This window comes from Pseudorasbora parva, chromosome 15, assembly GCF_024679245.1.
Source record: "Pseudorasbora parva isolate DD20220531a chromosome 15, ASM2467924v1, whole genome shotgun sequence".
Lineage (NCBI taxonomy): Eukaryota > Metazoa > Chordata > Actinopteri > Cypriniformes > Gobionidae > Pseudorasbora > Pseudorasbora parva.
The window spans coordinates 3,460,863-3,484,280 of NC_090186.1; the positions used below are offsets into that span (position 1 = coordinate 3,460,863).

A 23,418-nucleotide genomic window follows, 5' to 3' on the forward strand; every position below is an offset into this window, starting at 1 on the left:
TGGTCAAATACACACAAAAAATGTTACACTGTTCATCTGGGTGTGTATTAACGTAAATACAGCCGTAAACGGTTCAGAAGAATGAGTAACAGGAACAGTGTTTTGATTCCACACTCGCGTCAGGTCTTAAAGGGGCAGCAGTTATTCAAACTACAAAAAGACAAAAGATCCCCTGCTGCTCTTTACTGATTATCTTGTGTAACTTTAACAGATTAATATGTATTTAATTTTACAATAAAAATCCAATGTTATTTTAAATTTAATAACTTGTTTATTTTTTTTAATTCAGTGTCTCACCTGAATACAGTTAGACCTAGGCCTACCTGATTTATTTGTGCTATTGTTTTTGCTTATTTGTTCTTATTTTATTACTGTTTTCTCTTCTTTTTACCATTTGAAGTCAAGCTTTCTTGTGCTGTATGTAAGCTACTGCAACACAATTACCCCATTGTAGACCACGCACTATAAGCATATTTGTGAGATAATTGTAATGGTAATTGATCAATGATTATGAAAAAAAAGCTTAAGCTTTATCATATAAAGTGATCTCTTCAGAAGAAATACTTGATTGCCTAGACTTTTAATAGACATACACACACAAAAAAGAAATTAATTAAAAATAGAAAAGGTCAATGAGGTACATGTGATTGACTGTCTGTCTACCTCAAAGACGAATGTTTTCATTTTTAAAATGTTCAATAAATTAATTGAAAGTTAAGTGAACCCGTCGAGTGATTTTGTTTAGGCTAATTGTTTTTACAATTACCCCAAAGGCAGGTTAGATAGTAAGCACAGTCTACTTAGACAGTGATACATTTAAAATAAATAAAACTTGTGATTTGGTTAAATATCTGATCCTGCTGCTTTACGAAACACGATTTTGGCCGTTTATAGTATTATTATCTTTTAAATGTGATGATAAAGTGTACTAAATAATAATTTTGACAATGTATTGGTATGTAATTTACAGCGGTGTTAGGTGCTGGAAAAATCATTAAAATTGACCTTGAAAGTGCTTGAAAAGTGCTTGAATTTGACCTTTGAAAAGGTGTACGAACCCTGATTTCAGCTCATGTGGAAATAGCAGATTGTTAAGAAGTGTTGCTATTTTCATCTTGTGAAATTACTCACAGCTGCATTAAACATTTGCCAGAATTTATGTAATTGTGCGTGTGTGTGTGTGTGTGTGTTAGGATCGATGGGCTGGTGAAGGCGCGTAACCTGAAGAAAAGTATGGAGAAGTTAAATCAGGTGGTGTCTGGACTCAAGGAAGGAAAACAGGAAATGAGCAAGCACATGCAGGAACTAGATTCCTCCATCAACGCCCACATACTCAAGATAAAGGTGTGTGTCAGAGAAAAGGAGCTATCTTCAACATGTCCTGCAGATAAAGAGCCTAATCCTGTACTGTGTCTCTCCTCTCCACTCCAGAGCACTGTAATGAGCCGCATCGAGATCGACCATGAGCATCAGGCTTTGGTCACGCGCTCGCAGGAGCTGCTCAGCACCATGCAGAAGAAGAAGCAGGAGGAGGAGGAGATGGAGCGCCTGAGACGCATCCAAGAGGAGATGGAAAGGGAGAGGAAGAGGCGTGAAGAAGAGGATCAGAAGCGCAAACAAGAGGAAGAGGATAGACGCCTGTGAGTACACAAAACACAGACGTAATTTATTCACCTTCATCCAAACACTTTTGACAAATGCAAAACTGCTCACTGGCCCGGCACAGCATATATTCTGTATTTTCTCTATAATAACAGTTAGGAATGAGGACCACTAAACGGTCATAAAAATTCATAAGATAGCTGAAGAACAGACTCAAAATCTTATGAAGTTGCTATTCAGTGAAAACCTGTCCACAGTAGCTGTCAGATCAAAGCTGTTTTCTGTTTTTTTTTATGTACCTTTAAGACTTAATAAAAATGCCCTCTTAAATTGGCTAATGGGGTAAAAAAAATCTGATTTTAATTGAAGTTGGCATGAAATAAAATTTTACCCCGTCCATTTTCTAAATGTAAGATTTTATAGCAAGGCATCTATGCATTTCATTTTTTTAAATTTACCTCATTTATAATCAAAATGTCGTCATGATCTTCCAGTGAAACGACTTCTTTTTGGTGATGCGTACTGGACTTCTCCGATCAATCAGTCTACTTTAACCCTAAGATGGATAGACTCGAGTACCTTCCCTTCATTATACTCAGTTATACAACTTCTTGAATCTTCTCGAAACTCCGCCCATTGTCTGTTGATTGGCATTTGTGAAAAGGTGTCATGTTCGCAAATGCAACATATTATTATGAAAAACAGCTTTTTGAAAAAGCACTTTTAATAATGAAAAAATGTATTTTTAAACATAACAATAGTTTGTGTGGAAGAGGTAGTTGGGAAATATATGAAACAATAAATGTTTTCATGTAATTTTACAAAATAGATACATTTATTTAATTTATATTTAATTTAATTCTTGAATTATTTAATTATTTCAGAATAAACTGGTACATTTAAATTGTTGTTTTACTGAATTCTTTATTTATTTATTTATTTCATTTTGATTTTTATAATGGATATAATATGAACATCGAGCTGAAGAATGAATGCTATATCAGACGCAGGTAACACACTCGTTTAGTCGATCTCTCTCTCATAACACAATAATCTTCACTGAAGCGAATCAGCGTTTCCTGATCTAAAGTGATGTTTCAGAATCAGAAACAGAGGCTTGGGCTCGACTGTTAAACCCTTAACACGAGATCTCAATCCGTGGCTGGAGGAAGTAGTTCTGCACTAAAGAAAGTTTTTAAAGACACTCCGTTGTTGTTTCTTATTTATTTACACACTTGTGCCATCGAACTGTTGTATAAATGCAATATCACGCTTGTACCCGTGTGATATGGCTGTTTATTACACGGCTCTGTGAGCTTCGCTTTGGGGTTTATTCTGCGATATCAATCGGCTGGGTTTACATGATCCCTTACATATCGGTGATTATTACCTATGACCGAATCACAGCCGTGCTGATGTTTATATCGCACTGCTACTCGTGATATTTAATATGTCGCAATATGGATGGATATGTCCGTACTTCTGTTTCATTATTGAAAATCCTTCTTGTCTCAGGCTTAGCTGAAGCTTGTATCTGTCTGTCTGATTTAGGAAAGCGGAGATGGAGTTGAAGAGAAAACATGAAGAGGAGGAGCGTAAGAAAAGAGAGGAGGAGGAGAAGAGACTGCAGGTGACCTCAGCGTTATACTCCACATTATTTCTTCCACATTTCGTCCTCCCTGTAGCAGGGTCTAAAACATGTTACTTTGTGTTACTTTGCCAATTTTCTACCCACTTTGTTTTGTAAATGAACAGTGTTTACTCATTTACTGAGTTACCTGGACAGAGAAATTTACATTTATTTGTCAGCAAAAAGACTTCTAACAGCTCCAGGTCTTTCATGAAAACTACAGATCATACTTCCGCATTTTTGTATCCCCGGATCAGCAGAGGGTTATTAACAGAACAGTTATTGTAAGAGTAGGGTTATCACTGAAAATTGCATCGTTTTATGTCTATAATATCATACTAATTAAATTGCATCGCACACCTGCTAACATTGAATTCAACAATACAAGTCGACATCATTATGACTAAAAGTTGGTTAAGAAGTATGTCCTACTCAAGTAAGATGATGTTTGACTTTGCTGCTAAGTTATTCATTACAGACAGATGGGAGTGGAGTCAGATGGCAACATGCCCATTGCATTATGGGCAGTGTTGGGGAAAGTTGCTTTGAAAAGTAATGCATTACATTATTGCATTACTCCCTTAAAAAGTAACTAATTGTATTTCTTAGTTACTTATTAAAGCTACACTGTGTAACTTTAGTTTATTCTTAGCTAAAATCACTTAGTTCTTTCAAAAATATATGTGCTCATTAATGTATATTTACTTCTTTCAAGTAATAATGCATTCTCGTAATTTTATAATATACCATTGAAAATACATAAGTGTTGAGGGTTCGGATGGCGGTCGCCATGTTGCTCCTCCATCTTGAAAGTACATTTGCCAAAGAGGGACATACCCGTAAATTTAAGCTTCGCTTTTCGCGTTTTTACACTCGATGGCACCGTGTCGAATGTGAAGAGGAGGATTGCTTGAGGCTGCTATATGATGATGGAGGATCACTCTTAAGCCCCTTTCACACTGCACGTCGGACCCGCAATATTCCCGGAGCATTGCCGGGTCGCCTTCTGTGTGAAAGCAACCACGTCCCGGCATTGATTACCGAATTCGACCCGGGTCGGGGACCTAGTAACATTGCGGGATATGTATCAGAGTCGCCAGGAAAGCGGAAAAGAGAATTAAGACGGCAACGCGACAGGCAAATCAACAAGACAAAAGTAAATATTGGAGTGGCCTTTCCAAGATGGAAAGAGCTCATGAGGAGCAACGATTTTAAAAAGAACGCTGGCGTTGCCTGCTTTCTTCTCGACAGGTAACGTTAATATTAATTCAGCCTATTTGTGTATATTGGAAGTTTTATTGTTGCTTGGCTAATTATATCATGGTGTGCTGAGCATAACACTAGAACGATGTCTAGGATAGTTTTCCTCGCGTCAATGATGAAAAAGTATTGTTTACCTTATAACATAAATCCGTGTTCTATGACGGATAACATGAGATTAATATTTTAATTGCATTATAATTTGTTTGCCTTACGCTAGTGATGTCGTACAATATACAGAATAACGATAGCACTGATAAAATAACCTGATAGCTGATGTTAGCAATGAACTGGTTAAAAATAACGAAAACGTAAAACTATTATTCATTTTACATAGATTAATTTGATCATAGATCATTTGGTAAATTAAATAACTGCAAATTATTATCGTTTTCAAAAGTTACCTCATCACATGAAGCAACACTCACCGAAGAGGTCGAACTGGAAGCCATGACTAAATCGGCCACCGTAGGAGTTGAAACGAAATCGAAATTGAGAGGAGCAGAAACTATTATTCACTGGATGTCATATACCTTTACACCACTAGATGGGAGAAAATATCACACAGTGTAGCTTTAAGAAAAGTAATGCATTATGTTAGTTTGCATTACTTTTTTTCACCTGGGTTGGGCTTGTTTGTTGTTGTTTTTTATTACAAAAGAAATTATATTTTTGGGGCAAATGTAAAGGTCCTTTCACACCAAAATTACAATAATAAGCCTCAGGTTGAAGAAAATGCAAATGTATGTGTGTACAGTAGAGGGCGCAGCTCAAACAAACCTTTCAGATGTGCTTCCATTCTGGATAACGGAAGAATTGGACTCAAGAGAAAAAACATTTGATGTAATTTTACACAGCAGTAAGTATATTCTGATTTCCCATTTCACTGATTTTATTCTTTTAAGGGTTAACAGTTTATGACCCAAGACCAGTTGTGAAAAATGAAGACTAAGAGTTAGGAATGCAAGTAATTAAAGAAAAATTTACTGAAGATCAGTTTGCAGTTTCAAGTCTCACAAGGAGTTCGTAGGCCGTGCTCTCGCTCTCGCTCTCACCGTCTCGTTGCCTCACCCTCGTACATGCAATTGTCCCAACCGTTTCAAGGTCTACCCACGTCATTACTGCAGTGTGGATGGTTCTCATTGGCTCAGAGAAAATGCACAGTCATGGTAAATTTCCACACCTGTCGCCTTTGGCTTGGCTTGTTCAGTTGGGGACACTAAAATTATGATCCAAGTTATTCTACTAAATATAAAAATAAAATTAATTAATTTAGTCATATTTAATTCTATAAACTATCCAAATCAAACTAGCCAAATCAAATGTTGATGCAATATTGTCCTGTTTAACACTGTGAAGCTGCTTTGAAACACTCGTCATTGTAAAAGCGCTATATAAATAAAGTTGATTGATTGATAAACTTTGCCCTGTGTCCCTCAGGAGGAGATGGAGCTGCAGCTGGAGGCGGAGCGGGAGCAGGACGCGGCTCGACAGGCGGTGCTGGAGCAGGAGCGACGGGACAGAGAACTGGCCCTGCGGATCGCCCAGAGCGAAGCCGAACTCATCCCGGAGGACACGCCTGTGGAAGCCGGATTACGCAGGTATCTGCATCCATCTCAAAACCTTTACCCAGAGCACCCTACAGCCAAACATGCTCGATAGGACCATCTCACATCACACTGGGCCAAACCGCAGGTATCTGCAGCCCATCTCAAAACCTTTACCCAGAACACCCTACAGCCAAACATGCTCGATAGGACCATCTCACATCACACTGGGCCAAACCGCAGGTATCTGCATCCATCTCAAAACCTTTACCCAGAACACCCTACAGCCAAACATGCCCGATAGGACCATCTCACATCACACTGGGCCAAACCGCAGGTATCTGCAGCCCATCTCAAAACCTTTACCCAGAGCACCCTACAGCCAAACATGCCCGATAGGACCATCTCACATCACACTGGGCCAAACCGCAGGTATCTGCAGCCCATCTCAAAACCTTTACCCAGAGCACCCTACAGCCAAACATGCCCGATAGGACCATCTCACATCACACTGGGCCAAACCGCAGGTATCTGCAGCCCATCTCAAAACCTTTACCCAGAGCACCCTACAGCCAAACATGCCCGATAGGACCATCTCACATCACACTGGGCCAAACCGCAGGTATCTGCAGCCCATTTCAAAACCTTTACCCAGAACACCCTACAGCCAAACATGCCCGATAGGACCATCTCACATCACACTGGGCCAAACCGCAGGTATCTGCAGCCCATTTCAAAACCTTTACCCAGAACACCCTACAGCCAAACATGCCCGATAGGACCATCTCACATCACACTGGGCCAAACCGCAGGTATCTGCAGCCCATCTCAAAACCTTTACCCAGAGCACCCTACAGCCAAACATGCCCGATAGGACCATCTCACATCACACTGGGCCAAACCGCAGGTATCTGCAGCCCATTTCAAAACCTTTACCCAGAACACCCTACAGCCAAACAAGCCCGATAGGACCATCTCACATCACACTGGGCCAAACCGCAGGTATCTGCATCCATCTCAAAACCGTTACCCAGAACACCCTACAGCCAAACATGCCCGATAGGACCATCTCACATCACACTGGGCCAAACCGCAGGTATCTGCAGCCCATCTCAAAACCTTTACCCAGAACACCCTACAGCCAAACATGCCCGATAGGACCATCTCACATCACACTGGGCCAAACCGCAGGTATCTGCAGCCCATCTCAAAACCTTTACCCAGAGCACCCTACAGCCAAACAAGCCCGATAGGACCATCTCACATCACACTGGGCCAAACCGCAGGTATCTGCATCCATCTCAAAACCGTTACCCAGAACACCCTACAGCCAAACATGCCCGATAGGACCATCTCACATCACACTGGGCCAAACCGCAGGTATCTGCAGCCCATCTCAAAACCTTTACCCAGAACACCCTACAGCCAAACATGCCCGATAGGACCATCTCACATCACACTGGGCCAAACCGCAGGTATCTGCATCCATCTCAAAACCTTTACCCAGAACACCCTACAGCCAAACATGCCCAATAGGACCATCTCACATCACACTGGGCCAAACCGCAGGTATCTGCAGCCCATCTCAAAACCTTTACCCAGAGCACCCTACAGCCAAACATGCCCGATAGGACCATCTCACATCACACTGGGCCACACCGCAGGTATCTGCATCCATCTCAAAACCTTTACCCAGAACACCCTACAGCCAAACATGCTCGATAGGACCATCTCACATCACACTGGGCCAAACCGCAGGTATCTGCAGCCCATCTCAAAACCTTTACCCAGAACACCCTACAGCCAAACATGCCCGATAGGACCATCTCACATCACACTGGGCCAAACCGCAGGTATCTGCAGCCCATCTCAAAACCTTTACCCAGAGCACCCTACAGCCAAACATGCCCGATAGGACCATCTCACATCACACTGGGCCAAACCGCAGGTATCTGCAGCCCATCTCAAAACCTTTACCCAGAACACCCTACAGCCAAACATGCCCGATAGGACCATCTCACATCACACTGGGCCAAACCGCAGGTATCTGCAGCCCATCTCAAAACCTTTACCCAGAACACCCTACAGCCAAACATGCCCGATAGGACCATCTCACATCACACTGGGCCAAACCGCAGGTATCTGCATCCATCTCAAAACCTTTACCCAGAACACCCTACAGCCAAACATGCCCGATAGGACCATCTCACATCACACTGGGCCAAACCGCAGGTATCTGCATCCATCTCAAAACCTTTACCCAGAGCACCCTACAGCCAAACATGCCCAATAGGACCATCTCACATCACACTGGGCCTAACCGCAGGTATCTGCATCCATCTCAAAACCTTTACCCAGAACACCCTTCAGCCAAACATGCCCGATAGGACCATCTCACATCACACTGGGCCAAACCGCAGGTATCTGCATCCATCTCAAAACCTTTACCCAGAACACCCTACAGCCAAACATGCCCGATAGGACCATCTCACATCACACTGGGCCAAACCGCAGGTATCTGCAGCCCATCTCAAAACCTTTACCCAGAACACCCTACAGCCAAACATGCCCGATAGGACCATCTCACATCACACTGGGCCAAACCGCAGGTATCTGCAGCCCATCTCAAAACCTTTACCCAGAGCACCCTACAGCCAAACATGCCCGATAGGACCATCTCACATCACACTGGGCCACACCGCAGGTATCTGCATCCATCTCAAAACCTTTACCCAGAGCACCCTACAGCCAAACATGCCCGATAGGACCATCTCACATCACACTGGGCCACACCGCAGGTATCTGCATCCATCTCAAAACCTTTACCCAGAACACCCTACAGCCAAACATGCTCGATAGGACCATCTCACATCACACTGGGCCAAACCGCAGGTATCTGCAGCCCATCTCAAAACCTTTACCCAGAACACCCTACAGCCAAACATGCCCGATAGGACCATCTCACATCACACTGGGCCAAACCGCAGGTATCTGCAGCCCATCTCAAAACCTTTACCCAGAGCACCCTACAGCCAAACATGCCCGATAGGACCATCTCACATCACACTGGGCCAAACCGCAGGTATCTGCAGCCCATCTCAAAACCTTTACCCAGAACACCCTACAGCCAAACATGCCCGATAGGACCATCTCACATCACACTGGGCCAAACCGCAGGTATCTGCATCCATCTCAAAACCTTTACCCAGAACACCCTTCAGCCAAACATGCCCGATAGGACCATCTCACATCACACTGAGCCAAACCGCAGGTATCTGCAGCCCATCTCAAAACCTTTACCCAGAGCACCCTACAGCCAAACAAGCCCGATAGGACCATCTCACATCACACTGGGCCAAACCGCAGGTATCTGCAGCCCATCTCAAAACCTTTACCCAGAACACCCTACAGCCAAACATGCCCGATAGGACCATCTCACATCACACTGGGCCAAACCGCAGGTATCTGCATCCATCTCAAAACCTTTACCCAGAACACCCTTCAGCCAAACATGCCCGATAGGACCATCTCACATCACACTGAGCCAAACCGCAGGTATCTGCAGCCCATCTCAAAACCTTTACCCAGAGCACCCTACAGCCAAACAAGCCCGATAGGACCATCTCACATCACACTGGGCCAAACCGCAGGTATCTGCAGCCCATCTCAAAACCTTTACCCAGAGCACCCTACAGCCAAACATGCCCGATAGGACCATCTCACATCACACTGGGCCAAATAAAACACCCATTATATTCAAATGACTTCCACACTGCAAACAATGCTTTTCTTACTTAGTTTGTCTTGTTTCTAGTCAAAATATCTAAACATTCTTACATTGTGAAACATTTACTAGAAAAGTAAAAAATGTTGTCTTGTTTTGGGGAAAAATAACTCAAAATGGGGTAAGAAAAATAATCTTGTTTTCTGTTTGAATTAAGATTATTTTTCTCACCCCATTGGCAGATTATTTATCTTATTTTAAGCAAAAACTCTCTTCATTTTGAGCTATTTTTTCCCAAAACAAGACAGTTACTTTTGATTGTCTAGTAAATTCTTCTTGTTTTAAGAATTTTTAGATGTTTGGACTAGAAACAAGACACAAATACTAAGTAAGAAAAGCATTGTTTGCAGTGCAGTCCTTGACACGTGCATTTAAATATTAGTGTGTTTCAGAACAAATGTTGAAAATTTAGACCACTTTAGCTCAAATAATGATATGATTCTAGGCATTTGCTTTATATTGATCACTATGATTTTTTTGCTGCTTTAAAAGAAAAAACTGAGGGACAAGGCTTAATTATATTCTGTGTTGTTGTTTTTTTTACTAATTAATACTTTCAGTCATCAAACGCACATTTAATTAATCAAACGTTGATACAATATACACAATATATTTTTATAATGCAGTAAACTGGAATACAGTAAAAGCTCAAGCAGAATTAGTTTCCTGCTTCAGCTTGTCTTGAACCTGGGAAGTTCTTCTAAAGCATTGATGGTGGTGGGATTTTGAGTCTTTGGACACTTTGGTTGGTCTCTCCATCACTTTATTAATGCTCTTCCTGTCTGTTTTTACAGTGTGGCAGCACCACAAAAGCTCAAGAGCTTGACCATGTAGGTTACATTTTCACTACGTCTCCTATTGAAGTCTTGATTGTCTGCTGCCACTTATTAGATTAGTTTAAAAGCAGCTCTTTGGTACTTTTGTAAACATGTTTTTTCACATTTATCACCATTTAAAGCTACACTTAAAGTAGGTCCACCTGGGAGTCTTGTTGGTAAAATGCACAAATGGAGGGAATGTTATTTTATCGGGTAACTGCTGACGTTATATACTAACATACGTACGGTCCAATAATCATGTCCTTTAGGGAGGAAATGGCCAAGGAAATGTCTGATCTTCTGGCTCGGTGGGTAGAAGCGTTTGTTATCACTGCAGATACACACAACCAAAAATCCAATATCCACTGAAAAACAAACCCAATGACCTTGATGAAGAGCCTAAAATTACACACAATCTTCAGTCCAATCAAATTCATTAATCAAATAAATCCAGAGTCATGTCTAGTTTTATTACTTCTGTCCATGAATGTTTCCTGCTTGTGCTTTGATTGATGCTGATTTGTCCATTTTTCTGAAATTGATCTGTTATTTAAACTCTTCTCTTCTTTAACTGATCTCTGATACTTTCACAGTATTGTTTATTACCATGCATTTGATTTAGTTATACATATAAGAGTTAGTAAGTGTTATGCATTGAATGTAGTGTAAATATATCCTGTTTTGTTCAGCTTGTAGACTCTCAGTACTTAAAGGGTTAGTTCACCCAAAAATGAAATGTCTGTCATTAACTCCTCTCCCTAATGTCGTTCCACACCCGTAAGACCTCCGTTCATCTTCACACACAGTTTAAGATATTTTATATTTAGTCCGAGAGCGTATGCAAGTGTATGCACACTATACTGTCCATGTCCAGAAAGGGAATAAAAACATTAAAAACAAATAAAGATTTGAACGGTCCTCAAATGGTAAAGGTTTTGGCACTTGCTCAAAACCCACACTTGTTTTGGTCATCAGTGAATCGATCAATGATTCGGATCGCCAGTGTCACGTGATTTCAGCAGTTTGACACGCGATCCGAATCATGAATCAATTCACTGATTCATAACCGTTCAAATCTTTATTTGAGGATTGAACACAAACCCAGAAGAGAAGCCAATGCTGAATAAAGTCGTAGTTTTTGTTATTTTTGGACCCAAATGTATTTTGGATGCTTCAAGAGACTCTAATTAACCCACTGATGTCTCATATGGACTACTGTGATGATGTTTTTATTCCCTTTCTGGACATGGACAGTATAGTGTGCATACACTTGCATACGCTCTCGGACTAAATATAAAATATCTTAAACTGTGTGTGAAGATGAACGGAGGTCTTACGGGTGTGGAACGACATTAGGGCGAGGAGTTAATGACATTTCAATTTTGTGTGAACTAACCCTTTAGGTAGCTCTAGTTTTGACGTAAGGAGAATGCAAAAAATAGTTTGTGTTGTCTCCATGGATTCAGAGCTCCACAGGTGACTGCCACAAATGCCCAAGCCGACGTCAAGAAGTACGAGCTCAGCAAGTGGAAATACGCTGAATTACGGGATGCCATCAACACATCCTGCGGTAGGAAAGCTAAAGTTGATTTTATCAGTAAATTTGGTTTTATTTGTTTCTTTGGTATCTGCATTTCAATAGGAAAATGTTTACGATAGTATACATTAAATTTGCATCCTGATTGCATCCTGAATCATATTTTCAGCATAAGTCAAGTAAATAGTGTATATTTTTGGTATGTCTAGCCCGACGCAGTTCTCATGTTCATATCCGACTCCACGTTGTGTAAATATCAAATGCACTGGCACATCTGTTCCCCCATCAGAGAGTGTGTGTGTCTGTGTGTGTTCCCCCATGGGCGTCTGGTCTAAACCAGGTGTGTTCAGAAGAATGGTTGGAGCGTTGCTATTGTGAGGAACTGAAAACCACTGACCATTGACCAACACACACCTGCTCTAAAGACACCAAAGACACAGTTTTTCTGTGTTATTTAAAGAGTGTGTTAGTAATATGAGCCTATAGGTGGTACACAACTTGCAATACACTCTAATTATTACACACACAGGGACGTGCAACAGCACACTCATACATACACACACTCTCTGATTATTACATACACAGGGACACACAGCAGCACACGCACACATATACTCCTGATTATTACACGCACAGGGACACGCAGCAGCCCACACACACACACACAGACTGATTATTACACACACAGGGACACGCAGATCACAAACACATACACTGATTATTACACACACAGGGACATGCAGCAGCACACGTGCACACACACACACACAGGGACATGCAGCTCACACACACACACACACACACGCATACACTGATTATTACACACATAAGGACACGCAGCACACACACACACACTGATTATTACACACATAGGGACACGTAGCAGCACACACACTCACGAACAAGGACACGCAGCTCACACACACACACAGGGACATGCAGCTCACACACACACAGGAACACGCAGCTCACACACACACACACACACACACATACACATACACTGATTATTACACACATAGGGACATGAAGACGTGCACCAGAATTCAGTTCTCTTTCATGCTTGAACGAACAATAACACACACAATTATGTCTAAATGCCAGTTTTGTGGAGTACTCGTATAAGAGCACTCTTAAATGAGTTAAATACCGTCTTAAATGAACGTAAAGAGTTGTGAAGAAATGAGAGGAGTGTGAGATCCGTGTCATGTGACGCAGCAGGTCTTAAAGTGACAGCAGCCGCTAATGATGTCATTAATGTTCATCAAAGAACAAAGAGAACAGTGTAGCTTTAATAAGGATTCATCTAGATTTAATTTAGTATTTATGCAGTTTAGACTGTAAAGTGTTTAATAACGTTATTCAATTTCTGTATATTGATTATATATGAAGGCCACAGGTAAATCTGACATTTATTATAACGGGTTTATGTGAGGAATGATTTAAGTTCACAAATTAAGTTATTTTTTAAAGCTTAATAAATGTTGAAATTGATATAGCTTTCAATTATACTGTAATGTTGAATGTCTATCATTAATGTTTCATTATATTATTATTATGGCCTTCATTCATAAAAAGATGCCATTACAACAAATATTCAATATATGCTGTCTTTAAGATGTTTCTATATTCATTTGGAATATACTATGAATAACTGTGAAATTATTATAGTATGAATTGTAATTATTCATGATTAATTAGGTGTGATTTAAATCATTTCTGTGCTTTATTGCTTTCACGGCCCGTATCTATCAAACATCTTAGAATTACTCACAAGAACACTGCTAAGAATTGACTTAAGAATATAAAAATTCTTGGCTCAAAGCTGCGCTTAAAAGTTAGTTATCAAGCGTCCCAATCATACTTTAAGTAAAGTGTAGGACTAAATCTGAAGTGTCAGTCTTAAGCCCTATTCGGACTGGATTAGATTAACATGGGGACGTGGGGGGTAAAGTAATTATTACCAGAGGATCTCTGTGATTTTAGTCCCGTCCGAATGTGCCATCTCGGTAATCATTACGGACAATGCCAGTGAAGATTACCGAGACGTTTACCTTCTGTAAAAAGGTCTGGAAAAATGACCTCGGGTAATACTAATCCCGTTCGAATCATAGACAGTAAAAGAAATGGACCGAGCTATCCCATTGACTTCTACGGCGTTAAGTGATGTCAGTATAGGAGCACTCACTTCCTGATGGCTGAGCGAACTGCGCCGGCTCAGACTGAGCTTGAGGACGTAGATGTGACGTGAGCCTCCTGTCTGACAGCTGTAGGTCTTCTAGTAGATGTGGAAAGTAAAATCTGCATCATGTTGTTTAAATGTTTTCTCCCGTTGCTTTTGGCTCACTATGGGCTTCTCCCCATTCTTCCCCCTTGACTTTATCAGACTTTATGTCTCCACGTCCCCCCGACTGCCTCATAGACAGTAAAAGATTGCCTGCGAGTGTCTCCTCCTGTCTATACGGTAATTTCTCGACAGAGTTGTGTTGGTTATGACGCAATCGTTAGCCTATTTTTACAAAAACAGCTTCTGCGGGGTGATAGTGTAAGATACAAGGTAATGGAGCCTTTTATGCATTGTCGTGTTTCTTTAGAAATAAACAATGGACAAATGGAGTCTTTAAACGCCTCAGATGTAAAGTTATTCACTGTCAAAGTGACTCAAAAATGAATGGGAGTCAATGGGATGCTAACAGCAGGTGAGGGCTTGGTTAGCAATGGCCGCCCCTATGGGTGGAACGCTTTAAGGGTGCTGGATTACTCGCTTGGTTCGAATAGACCCGCTGTAAAAATGTTTGGTAAAATTCCGTCATTTCCGGTTTAAACGTTTTTAAAAAAGCGCATTTTGCGCGCTTGGAGGTACTTGATGCATTCGGTTGCGTTGTAGGTGGAGGGACAAATCTGTGGCAAACGTCCAGTATTTTCACATATCGTTTAAAGCAAAAAGAAGATCAAAAGCACTTATTAGAGGCACAACACTTAATTTAGCTCTAGGAAAGTGTCTTTTACCAACACAGCCCAATCAGAATTGTTAGACTGACCTAACTGTTTATTAAAACACATATAAAGCCTGAGACGGAGTTTAGACTGGCGCTCATGTTGTGTTTGCTCACGTGATAACAGCAGCGTCATACACACATGACGACACAGAGGTTACCGTGGTGTGTAAAGCGAGTTACTCCTCCCACTTCTGCTAGTTTTACTGAGATGTCTTATCCCGTGCAAATTGGCCATTAATATTACAGACGTCCTGAGGTTAAATGACTTTACCCCCACGTCCCCATGTTAATCTAATCCTGTCCCAATAGGGCTTTAGAGTCGATTCACGACACTTTGCGGTGCCACATACAGGATTTTGGATGATGTCATAGGCATGAACCAATCACTGAAGAGATGTCCTTATTTAAGAATATTCTCAGATAAATTCACATTGAATGGTGAAGTTCCTAAGAGTTTACAATCAACACACAATTGACAATAAAGTTTTAAAAGGAATACATTATAATATACACATTTGAAATGAAAGATAAACATGTTTTCATCAATGTTTTAATTACAATTTTTAAACTGGTGTGCTGATAACTGACCTGCCTATGTATAGCCTACACTGTAAAAAAAAAAAAAAAATGTGTTGGTTTAACTTTAAAAAGTAAGTAACCTGGTTGCCTTAATTTTGAGTTTATTGAAATTAAAAATTTGAGTTGATACAATGAAGGAAATTGGTTTAATTAATAAAAACTCAAAATATTTTTGTATCTGAACCACATACATTTTTTTATAAATCATGAAAATAGCACTATTTGGCATGTTTCACTGCGTCATCACTGCGTCATCAGAAATAAAACACACAATTACCCAATATGCTTACAAAATCTGTTAATAATATTTTAATAAAGGTTGTCGAATCTCAAAAAATGTTCATTGTATTAACTCAAAATTTTAATTTCAATGAACTCTGAAACTTTTTTTCTAAATAATTTTTTACAGTGTAGATTTCTTTTATATAATCAGCACTTGATTCCAAAAGAAAACCGACCTGGCAGGAGGAAGAAGCGATCGCTACTGCTTGCTGAATTATTCGAACAGCATTTTTTATTATTATTATAAAGCCCAACATTAACCAGCGCTGAAATAGATGATGCCTGCTTTGTCCAAATGATACCGCTTGATTAACTGCTTGTCGTCAAACATTTCGAACACATTCTCCCTCTCCTGAAAGATTTGCGCACGTCTCTGTCTCCTTAGTGCCATCATTGCCCCTACTGGACACTCCTGACCACTTCAGAGACCTCTCGAGCCGTCTTAAATAACTGGGAGAGTCAGGGATTCTTAGCTTTAAGAAATTTGATAACTTGCTTTTATACTTAAGTTTGAAAGTAGGAGTAAATTTCATGAATTTTCAGCACTTAAGACTAAAGTAGCACTTTGAGAAGCTTGATAAATACGGACCCTGATCATTGAAAATTTAAAATGAACTTAATTCTGTGTTGGTGGAACTGTGGATAATGTAAATGTTTCCTACTCTGTTTTCTCACTCTCCATGTAGATATCGAGTTGTTAGCGGCGTGCCGTGAGGAGTTTCACCGCAGACTGAAGGTTTATCACGCGTGGAAGTCAAAGAACAAGAAACGCAACACTCAGGATGAGCAGAGGGCACCGAAAGCCATCACGGACTACGGTGAGAAATCCCACCAGAGTCAGGACGAAGCATTTATTACACACTGCAGGCACAAATCATTTTTTGCTGTGGTGTTTTTTTGTTTTTTGTAATAGTTGACATAATTGAAAGCAGTTGCTTCATCGGTAAGTATGGACAAAATAATTAATCAACCGCTGTCTAACTCCACAAAACACAGCTAAAAGACCTAATCCAATGAAAAGAGAAAATATAACACTTGGCCTAACTCACTTATTTAACAAAGCCAATAGAAAACTATATTTACAGTAAATAAAATATCCCTCTTCCCTTGCTGCTTTCCTAACTATTATAATACATATTTACACTAATGTTCAAAAGACTTGAAAGGGCTCTCCAAAGCTGCATCAGTAAAAACTGAAATATTGTCACAAATTATTACTATATAACAGTTTTCTATGTGAAAATATTTTTGAATGTAAATTATTCCTGTGATCGAAGCTGAATTTATCATCATTACTCCAGTCTTCAGTGTCACATGATCCTTCACTAATCATTCTCAACATTTATAATTATTATCAATGTAGAAACAGTTGTGTAATTTTGTATTCATTTTTTATGCTCAAGAAATAAAATGCTCTTCATATTTTTGTGAGGGAAAAAAACAATATATTTTCAGGACTTTTTTTTTAATACAAAGTTCAAAGTAACAAACATTATTAATGTCTTTCACTTTTCATCAGTTTAATGCATCTTTGCTCAAAAGTATTAATTTCCCACCCTCCAAAAGAAAGATAATCTGACCCCACACTATTGATGGGTAATGTATTGAGCAATATCACAGGAGCCAGAGAGCTGATGTCATGAATATAAGCGTGATTTTAAATTATATTGATTTAATAAAATGTTCAATAAACCAGAAGTTAATATTAAATGACACATTTTAAACTGTGTCTGCTAATTCGGCAACGTTTCGTTATTAAATGAATCGGCTGCTTTAAAGAAGTCGGTTAAATAAATGATTCTGTGAATGTTAAATAGCGTTAATGTTTTAATGTTAAATGAATCTGAACATTATTTATGAAGGTGTAATTGTACCAATTCAGATGCAACTTCTGTGCACATTAAAGGTCAACTCCGGTGAGAAATGACCCTAGGGGTGATTAACAGATGGTTAGCGAGTAGATCGTTCTCTGGGATGCGTTTTCTAGAAAATCGAATGTAAAGAGTTTTATCTCTAAAAGCAGATTAGCTTATAACGCTTGTCTATGGGGCACAGGGTAAGTGAAATTAAACCGCTAGTTAATACGACTAACAAGACTCAAAATAGCCTCACACTAACACGGCAGCATAATGAGGGTCCCTACATGCAAACCCAAGCATTGAGAACTTTGAAAGAGTACGAACAGTTTAATAAGAAGATACTTTATAAACACAGCGCATTACGCGTTTACAGACGGCAGCCATTTTGGAAAACCACGAACGCTGTGCTGAGTGAGCTTGCCGATAGGAATTAAGTTTGTGAAATGTAATAACATGGACATTTTTATTTTTATTTATTTATTTTCTCTGTTGCGTTCAGTGCTTTCTTCCGGAAACAACGGACCATATGAGATTCAGTCACAGTTCATCTCTTAGCACAGTGTTCGTCGCTCGACTCGTCGAGACTGTTTTCCAAGATGGCTGCCGTCTGTAAACGCGTAATGCGCTGTGTTTATAAAGTATCTTCTTATTAAACTGTTTGTACTCTTACAAAGTTCTCAATGCTTGGGTTTGCCTGTAGGGACCCTCATTATGCTGCCGTGTTAGTGTGAGGCTATTTTGAGTCTTGTTAGTCGTATTAACTAGCGGTTTAATTTCACTTACCCTGTGCCCATAGACTAGTGTTATAAGCTAATCTGCTTTTAGAGATAAAACTCTTTACATTCGATTTTAATGAAAACGCATCCCAGAGAACGATCTACTCGCTGACCATCTGTTAATCACCCCTAGGCTCATTTCTCACCGGAGTTCACCTTTAATTGTATCGTCAGTGATTTGATTGCTAACAGCGCTGTAATGTCTTCCTATTCTAATTATATTTAATCATTAAATATAAGACGTTTCTCAGACAGCAGATATGGATCTTTTCGTGTAATTTAAGGAGAGCTGGTCTGGTCTTGGTTTAGCTGGTCTTGACTACAACACTACAGTCCAGTAATAACATGCCAAATATTTCATGATCGCATATGCAGTAGCCAAGGTTTTAGATGAAGAACATTGAATGCTTTTATCAGTCAATATAGCCTGTATAATTGCGATAAAAGCTTCATGTAGAAGGTCAGCATTGGACCAGTGAGATTACACTGTGGGCGGAGCTTAACCAGTGCATCATAATAGAAACCAAATGACTTCGCTTGTCTGGTTGTGGTCAAGATTTACACGGACATTTTATCTTGTCCCAACTGGCTAGGCCACGGGTCCCCAAACTTGGTCCTGGAGGGCCTGAAACAGCTAATAAATGCCTTGATATGACCTAGTAAGGCATTGATTAGCTGGTTCAGGTGTGTTTCAGCTAAACTCTGCAGGACAGTGGCCCTCTCGGACCGAGTTTGGGGACCCCTGGGCTAGGTGATGTTAGGAGAATTAGATGATTGTGTTTTTCTAACACTAACGGAGTTGTCGTCCCATCATCCTCCAGCCCAGCAGAATCCGGTTGTGCCTGTAATGCCTCGGCAGCAAGAGATCGTCATGAACAGACAGCAGCGCTTCTTTCGCATTCCCTTCATCCGACCCGGAGACCAATACAAAGACCCAAACAGCAAGAAGAAAGGATGGTGGTACGCCCACTTCGACGGGCCCTGGATTGCCAGACAGATGGAGCTGCACCCGGATAAACACCCCATACTTCTGGTGGCAGGTGCCGTTACATCTCATGTTCTCATTCACTGCTAGTCATACTCAAAAATGCTCCATTACCAACACCTATACATGGTTTATTATTAAATACATTTGGTAACACTTTATGTTAGGGTTCAGTTCTCTAGTTGCTTATTATCCTGCAAATTGCTAGGATATTGCCTGTTTATTAGTACATATAAAGCACATATTAATGCCTTATTCTGCATGATCATATTCTACATCCCTTAATCAAACTTAACTACCTTACTAACGCTTAACAAGCAGTAAGTTTATTGAGGCAAAAGTCATAGTTAATAGTGAATGTGTGTTCCCTAAAGTGTTATCATACATTTTTATGGGTTTATTACTTGCACACATCATGGCTGAAAATGCTGTTTTCCGTATCCAGTATGCTAACAAAACTGCACGCGAAAGTGTGTGACTGTGGTGATGGATATGACTCTTCACAATAGATAATGCTTCACAGGGAACTCCGTTAGAGAGCGACATATGGCAGTTTATCTGTTCAAGAAAACACCATACTCACCTGTTGAGAAATAAAAACACCCTCTTCGCGTCACTTTTACATTTCAAACCTCTCAGTTCTTGCCATCTCTGAAAAACCAAGCCGATATTGATTCTTGTTTTATTACGAGCTCGGTCACGTTCTCTTTTCTCCAGCAGGCTCTCCTCTGCTGCTCTTCGCGTGGACCACTTTTGTGTTCACATAGCAAGTGCCAAAATCTGTACCAAGTTTCATACCATTATGATGCAGTAAAAACGGCAGTCAAGATGTCCTTTTTCCGATTAAATGAATGTACTATATTTAGAATTTTTAGGGGATTTTATGGTACTAAATTATATTTATGCTGTAGTTATAATCCATTTATTCACTTTTTGAGCACAATTAAGACCTAAAAAAAGTTTTTTCTACTTAAACTGGCAAATCTTGACTGATGTTTATTAGAGGTTGACCGATAGTGGATTTTACCGATACCGATAGCTAGGTTGGAGCTCGCTTGCCGATAACTGATTAATCGACCGATAGTTTTTAAAAAGATACTAGATTAAAATATAATAATAATACATAAAATAACAGGTAAAAAAGCAGTGCTGAACTTTATTACAAGAAATTAAAAAAAGTACTGAACCATGAAAATATTTTAATATTTTGATATTTACATATGAAATTTAACACGAGTTCTAACAGAAAAAAAATTCTACAGAAAATAACTAAATCATTAAAATATTACAAATAAATGTTTCTTTAGCTATAACCTAGAAACATGTATGTAAATGTCAGGCAACAGACTGCAAATCCCATTTGTTAACAATGATGTATTTATTTAGCTAGCTTACATGAACTAAATGCATTATGTAATGTTCATTTTACAGCAGAATTAATATTCGATCAATACAATTCTACCTTAATCATTCATGTTAGTTCATAGTGCTTAAAAAAGGTTAACAGATAAAACTAACAATGAATAATACTTCTACAGCATTTATTAACCTTACTTAATGTTACAAATTGAATATTATTGTATTATATTAAGTGTTATCATTTCATATAAATCCAGTTTATTTATTCAACGGTTTTCTTATAAAAATAACACATGTATTGACGTCTAATGCGTTATTATTTCTGTTGGGTGCATGATACAGTTTCTCACATCAAAAAAAGTTTCTCAGCTACATCGTTTTAAATGCTTGAGGTAACCGTTGCTGCTAATATTAGCGTCCTGTCAGCCTCGACGACAAAGTACATATACTGCTGTTCTTCCCCTGCTAAAGCATCTAGTCAACAAATCAATTACTTTATAATGATTAGGCAACATGTACTGAAGTGTTCTGTGTTCATACCGTTTCTCTGTTGGTGTTTTAAACGCACGATCAGATGTGTCAGCGGCAGACCCTTCTCAGAGATCTCGTAGGCTACTGTGTAATGACAGCAGCCTTCTCAGCCGCTCCCGCAACGGACGCAAACCGGAAAAACTATCGGTATAAATTTTTTTCGATAACCGATTGTTCCACCAATCAGCTATCGGTGCCGATTCATCGGATTTGCCGATTAATCGGTCGACCTCTAGTGTTTGATCTCTTTTCAAAGAAGACCCTTGGCAGATTATTGCTGAAGTGAAAAAAAATTTAAAAAGTGAACTTAAAAGTTACAGGGTTTTACATTTATTGTTATGAAAAATGCACCAAAAAAAAGCTATTTTCAATTTTCAAAAACACATTTTACTGTAAACTTGCAAGAAAATCAAAGCGATAAATCCAATCAAGCGGTGTTCCAAATTTGAGCTTTGATATTTCAAAAAATGAGCTCTCAGTCAGATTGTGTGTGTCAAGTTTCGTCTCATTCATTTCAATACGCTCATTTTTGACCGGTAGGGGTGATAAATTTTTTAAGGACCATTTAACATTTTTGAATTGTGTGTGTGTGTGTGTTCACGTAGCAAGTGCCAAAATGTTCTGAACCATTCCAATAAAGTAAAACATTAAAAAAAAAACTGTATGACCGAAGAGGGTTAAATCGGGTGATTCCCTGGAGCTTGGACCTTTCTCACTCATTGTGACCGCTAACCTCTGACACACACTTGTTTAGTTCTGAACATAATCTCTGTTTGTTCATAGGTAAGGATGACATGGAGATGTGCGAGTTGAGTCTGGAGGAGACCGGTTTGACACGGAAGCGTGGTGCCGAGATTCTGCCCCGCCAGTTTGAGGAGATCTGGGAGCGCTGCGGAGGCATTCAGTACCTCAGAAGCGCCATCGAGAGCAGGCAGGCCCGACCCACGTACGCCACCGCCATGCTGCAGAGCATGCTCAAATAAACACACACACACAGCTCTTTACTGTAATGAGGGAAGACTGCCAACTCTTACATAACCAGCACTGACTTCCACTTAGTTAATTTTTTTTTAGTCTTTTAATATTCTTTTTTTTTTTTTTTTTTTTGTCAGTCGTTTTGTTTTTTAAGAGCTTTTTTTTAGTTGTCGTTCTTTTTTCTTTGAGTGTCTGGTGCGTTGAATCATCTCACTGATCTTTAATTACTGTTCTTGACAGTGTAATTGCCTCTTAATATAATTTACTTCATGTAATATTTTTGGTATGATATATGATCAGTAATCCATAAATTCTTCACTGGGAAAGTTCATGTAGAGGAATCCAACAAGTGTGTCTTTTCCTAACTTTTGAAATCCGTCTCGCATTGAAATAAAGCTCCTCTTTGACTCGCAGATGTAAATACTGAGACCGTTCAGCACTTTACTCGATTCTGAGTTTTGTTATTCACTGTGAGTTGAATTGCTTGCAAAAAGTATTTACAAAAGCTGCAAAACAGTAAATACAATAACTCTGGTAAGTAATGACGACTAAATTATGACTTTTGAATGGAAAATGTTTAATAAAAAAATAATGATTTTAATAATATAATTTAGTAATTCTTGTGATATTGTTATTGTGCCTGATTTTGTAACGCTGTGATTTAGCAAATGCAATAAGATAGACAAAGCACAGTCTGTAATTGTGATATCTGACCAAATATGTATAACAGCAATATGCAAATGAGATTTATTTCTATATACAAAATTAAGATTTGTATCAAACTAAACAAGGTACTGGTGTAGGCATGATATTTCCAGCTAAATAAAGTTCTTTCAACAAATACATTGAGATTTTATATAGATATAAACCAGCACAATTATATCAAGAGACCAAT

At 39.4% G+C, this 23,418-nt stretch overlaps 1 protein-coding gene across 5 annotated transcripts in view; it reads left to right on the forward strand.

The window, feature by feature from the left end:
• myo6a (myosin VIa) overlaps positions 1–23,364 on the forward strand; it is an 82,032-nt gene extending 58,668 nt beyond the window's left edge. Inside the window, exons 25-35 of one of the 5 annotated variants that reach the window (XM_067416734.1) lie at positions 1,194–1,344; positions 1,432–1,640; positions 3,154–3,232; positions 5,933–6,093; positions 10,618–10,653; positions 10,911–10,949; positions 12,108–12,211; positions 16,725–16,856; positions 16,952–16,981; positions 19,495–19,713; positions 22,332–23,364. In XM_067416734.1, the coding sequence (XP_067272835.1) occupies positions 1,194–1,344; positions 1,432–1,640; positions 3,154–3,232; positions 5,933–6,093; positions 10,618–10,653; positions 10,911–10,949; positions 12,108–12,211; positions 16,725–16,856; positions 16,952–16,981; positions 19,495–19,713; positions 22,332–22,531 (1,360 nt within the window). In that variant the 3' untranslated portion in view covers positions 22,532–23,364. The remainder of the gene's footprint in view (positions 1–1,193; positions 1,345–1,431; positions 1,641–3,153; positions 3,233–5,932; positions 6,094–10,617; positions 10,654–10,910; positions 10,950–12,107; positions 12,212–16,724; positions 16,857–16,951; positions 16,982–19,494; positions 19,714–22,331) is intronic. The other 4 variants (XM_067416735.1, XM_067416736.1, XM_067416737.1 and 1 more) reach the window with 4 other exon arrangements.
• The last annotated feature ends 54 nt before the right edge of the window (positions 23,365–23,418 follow it).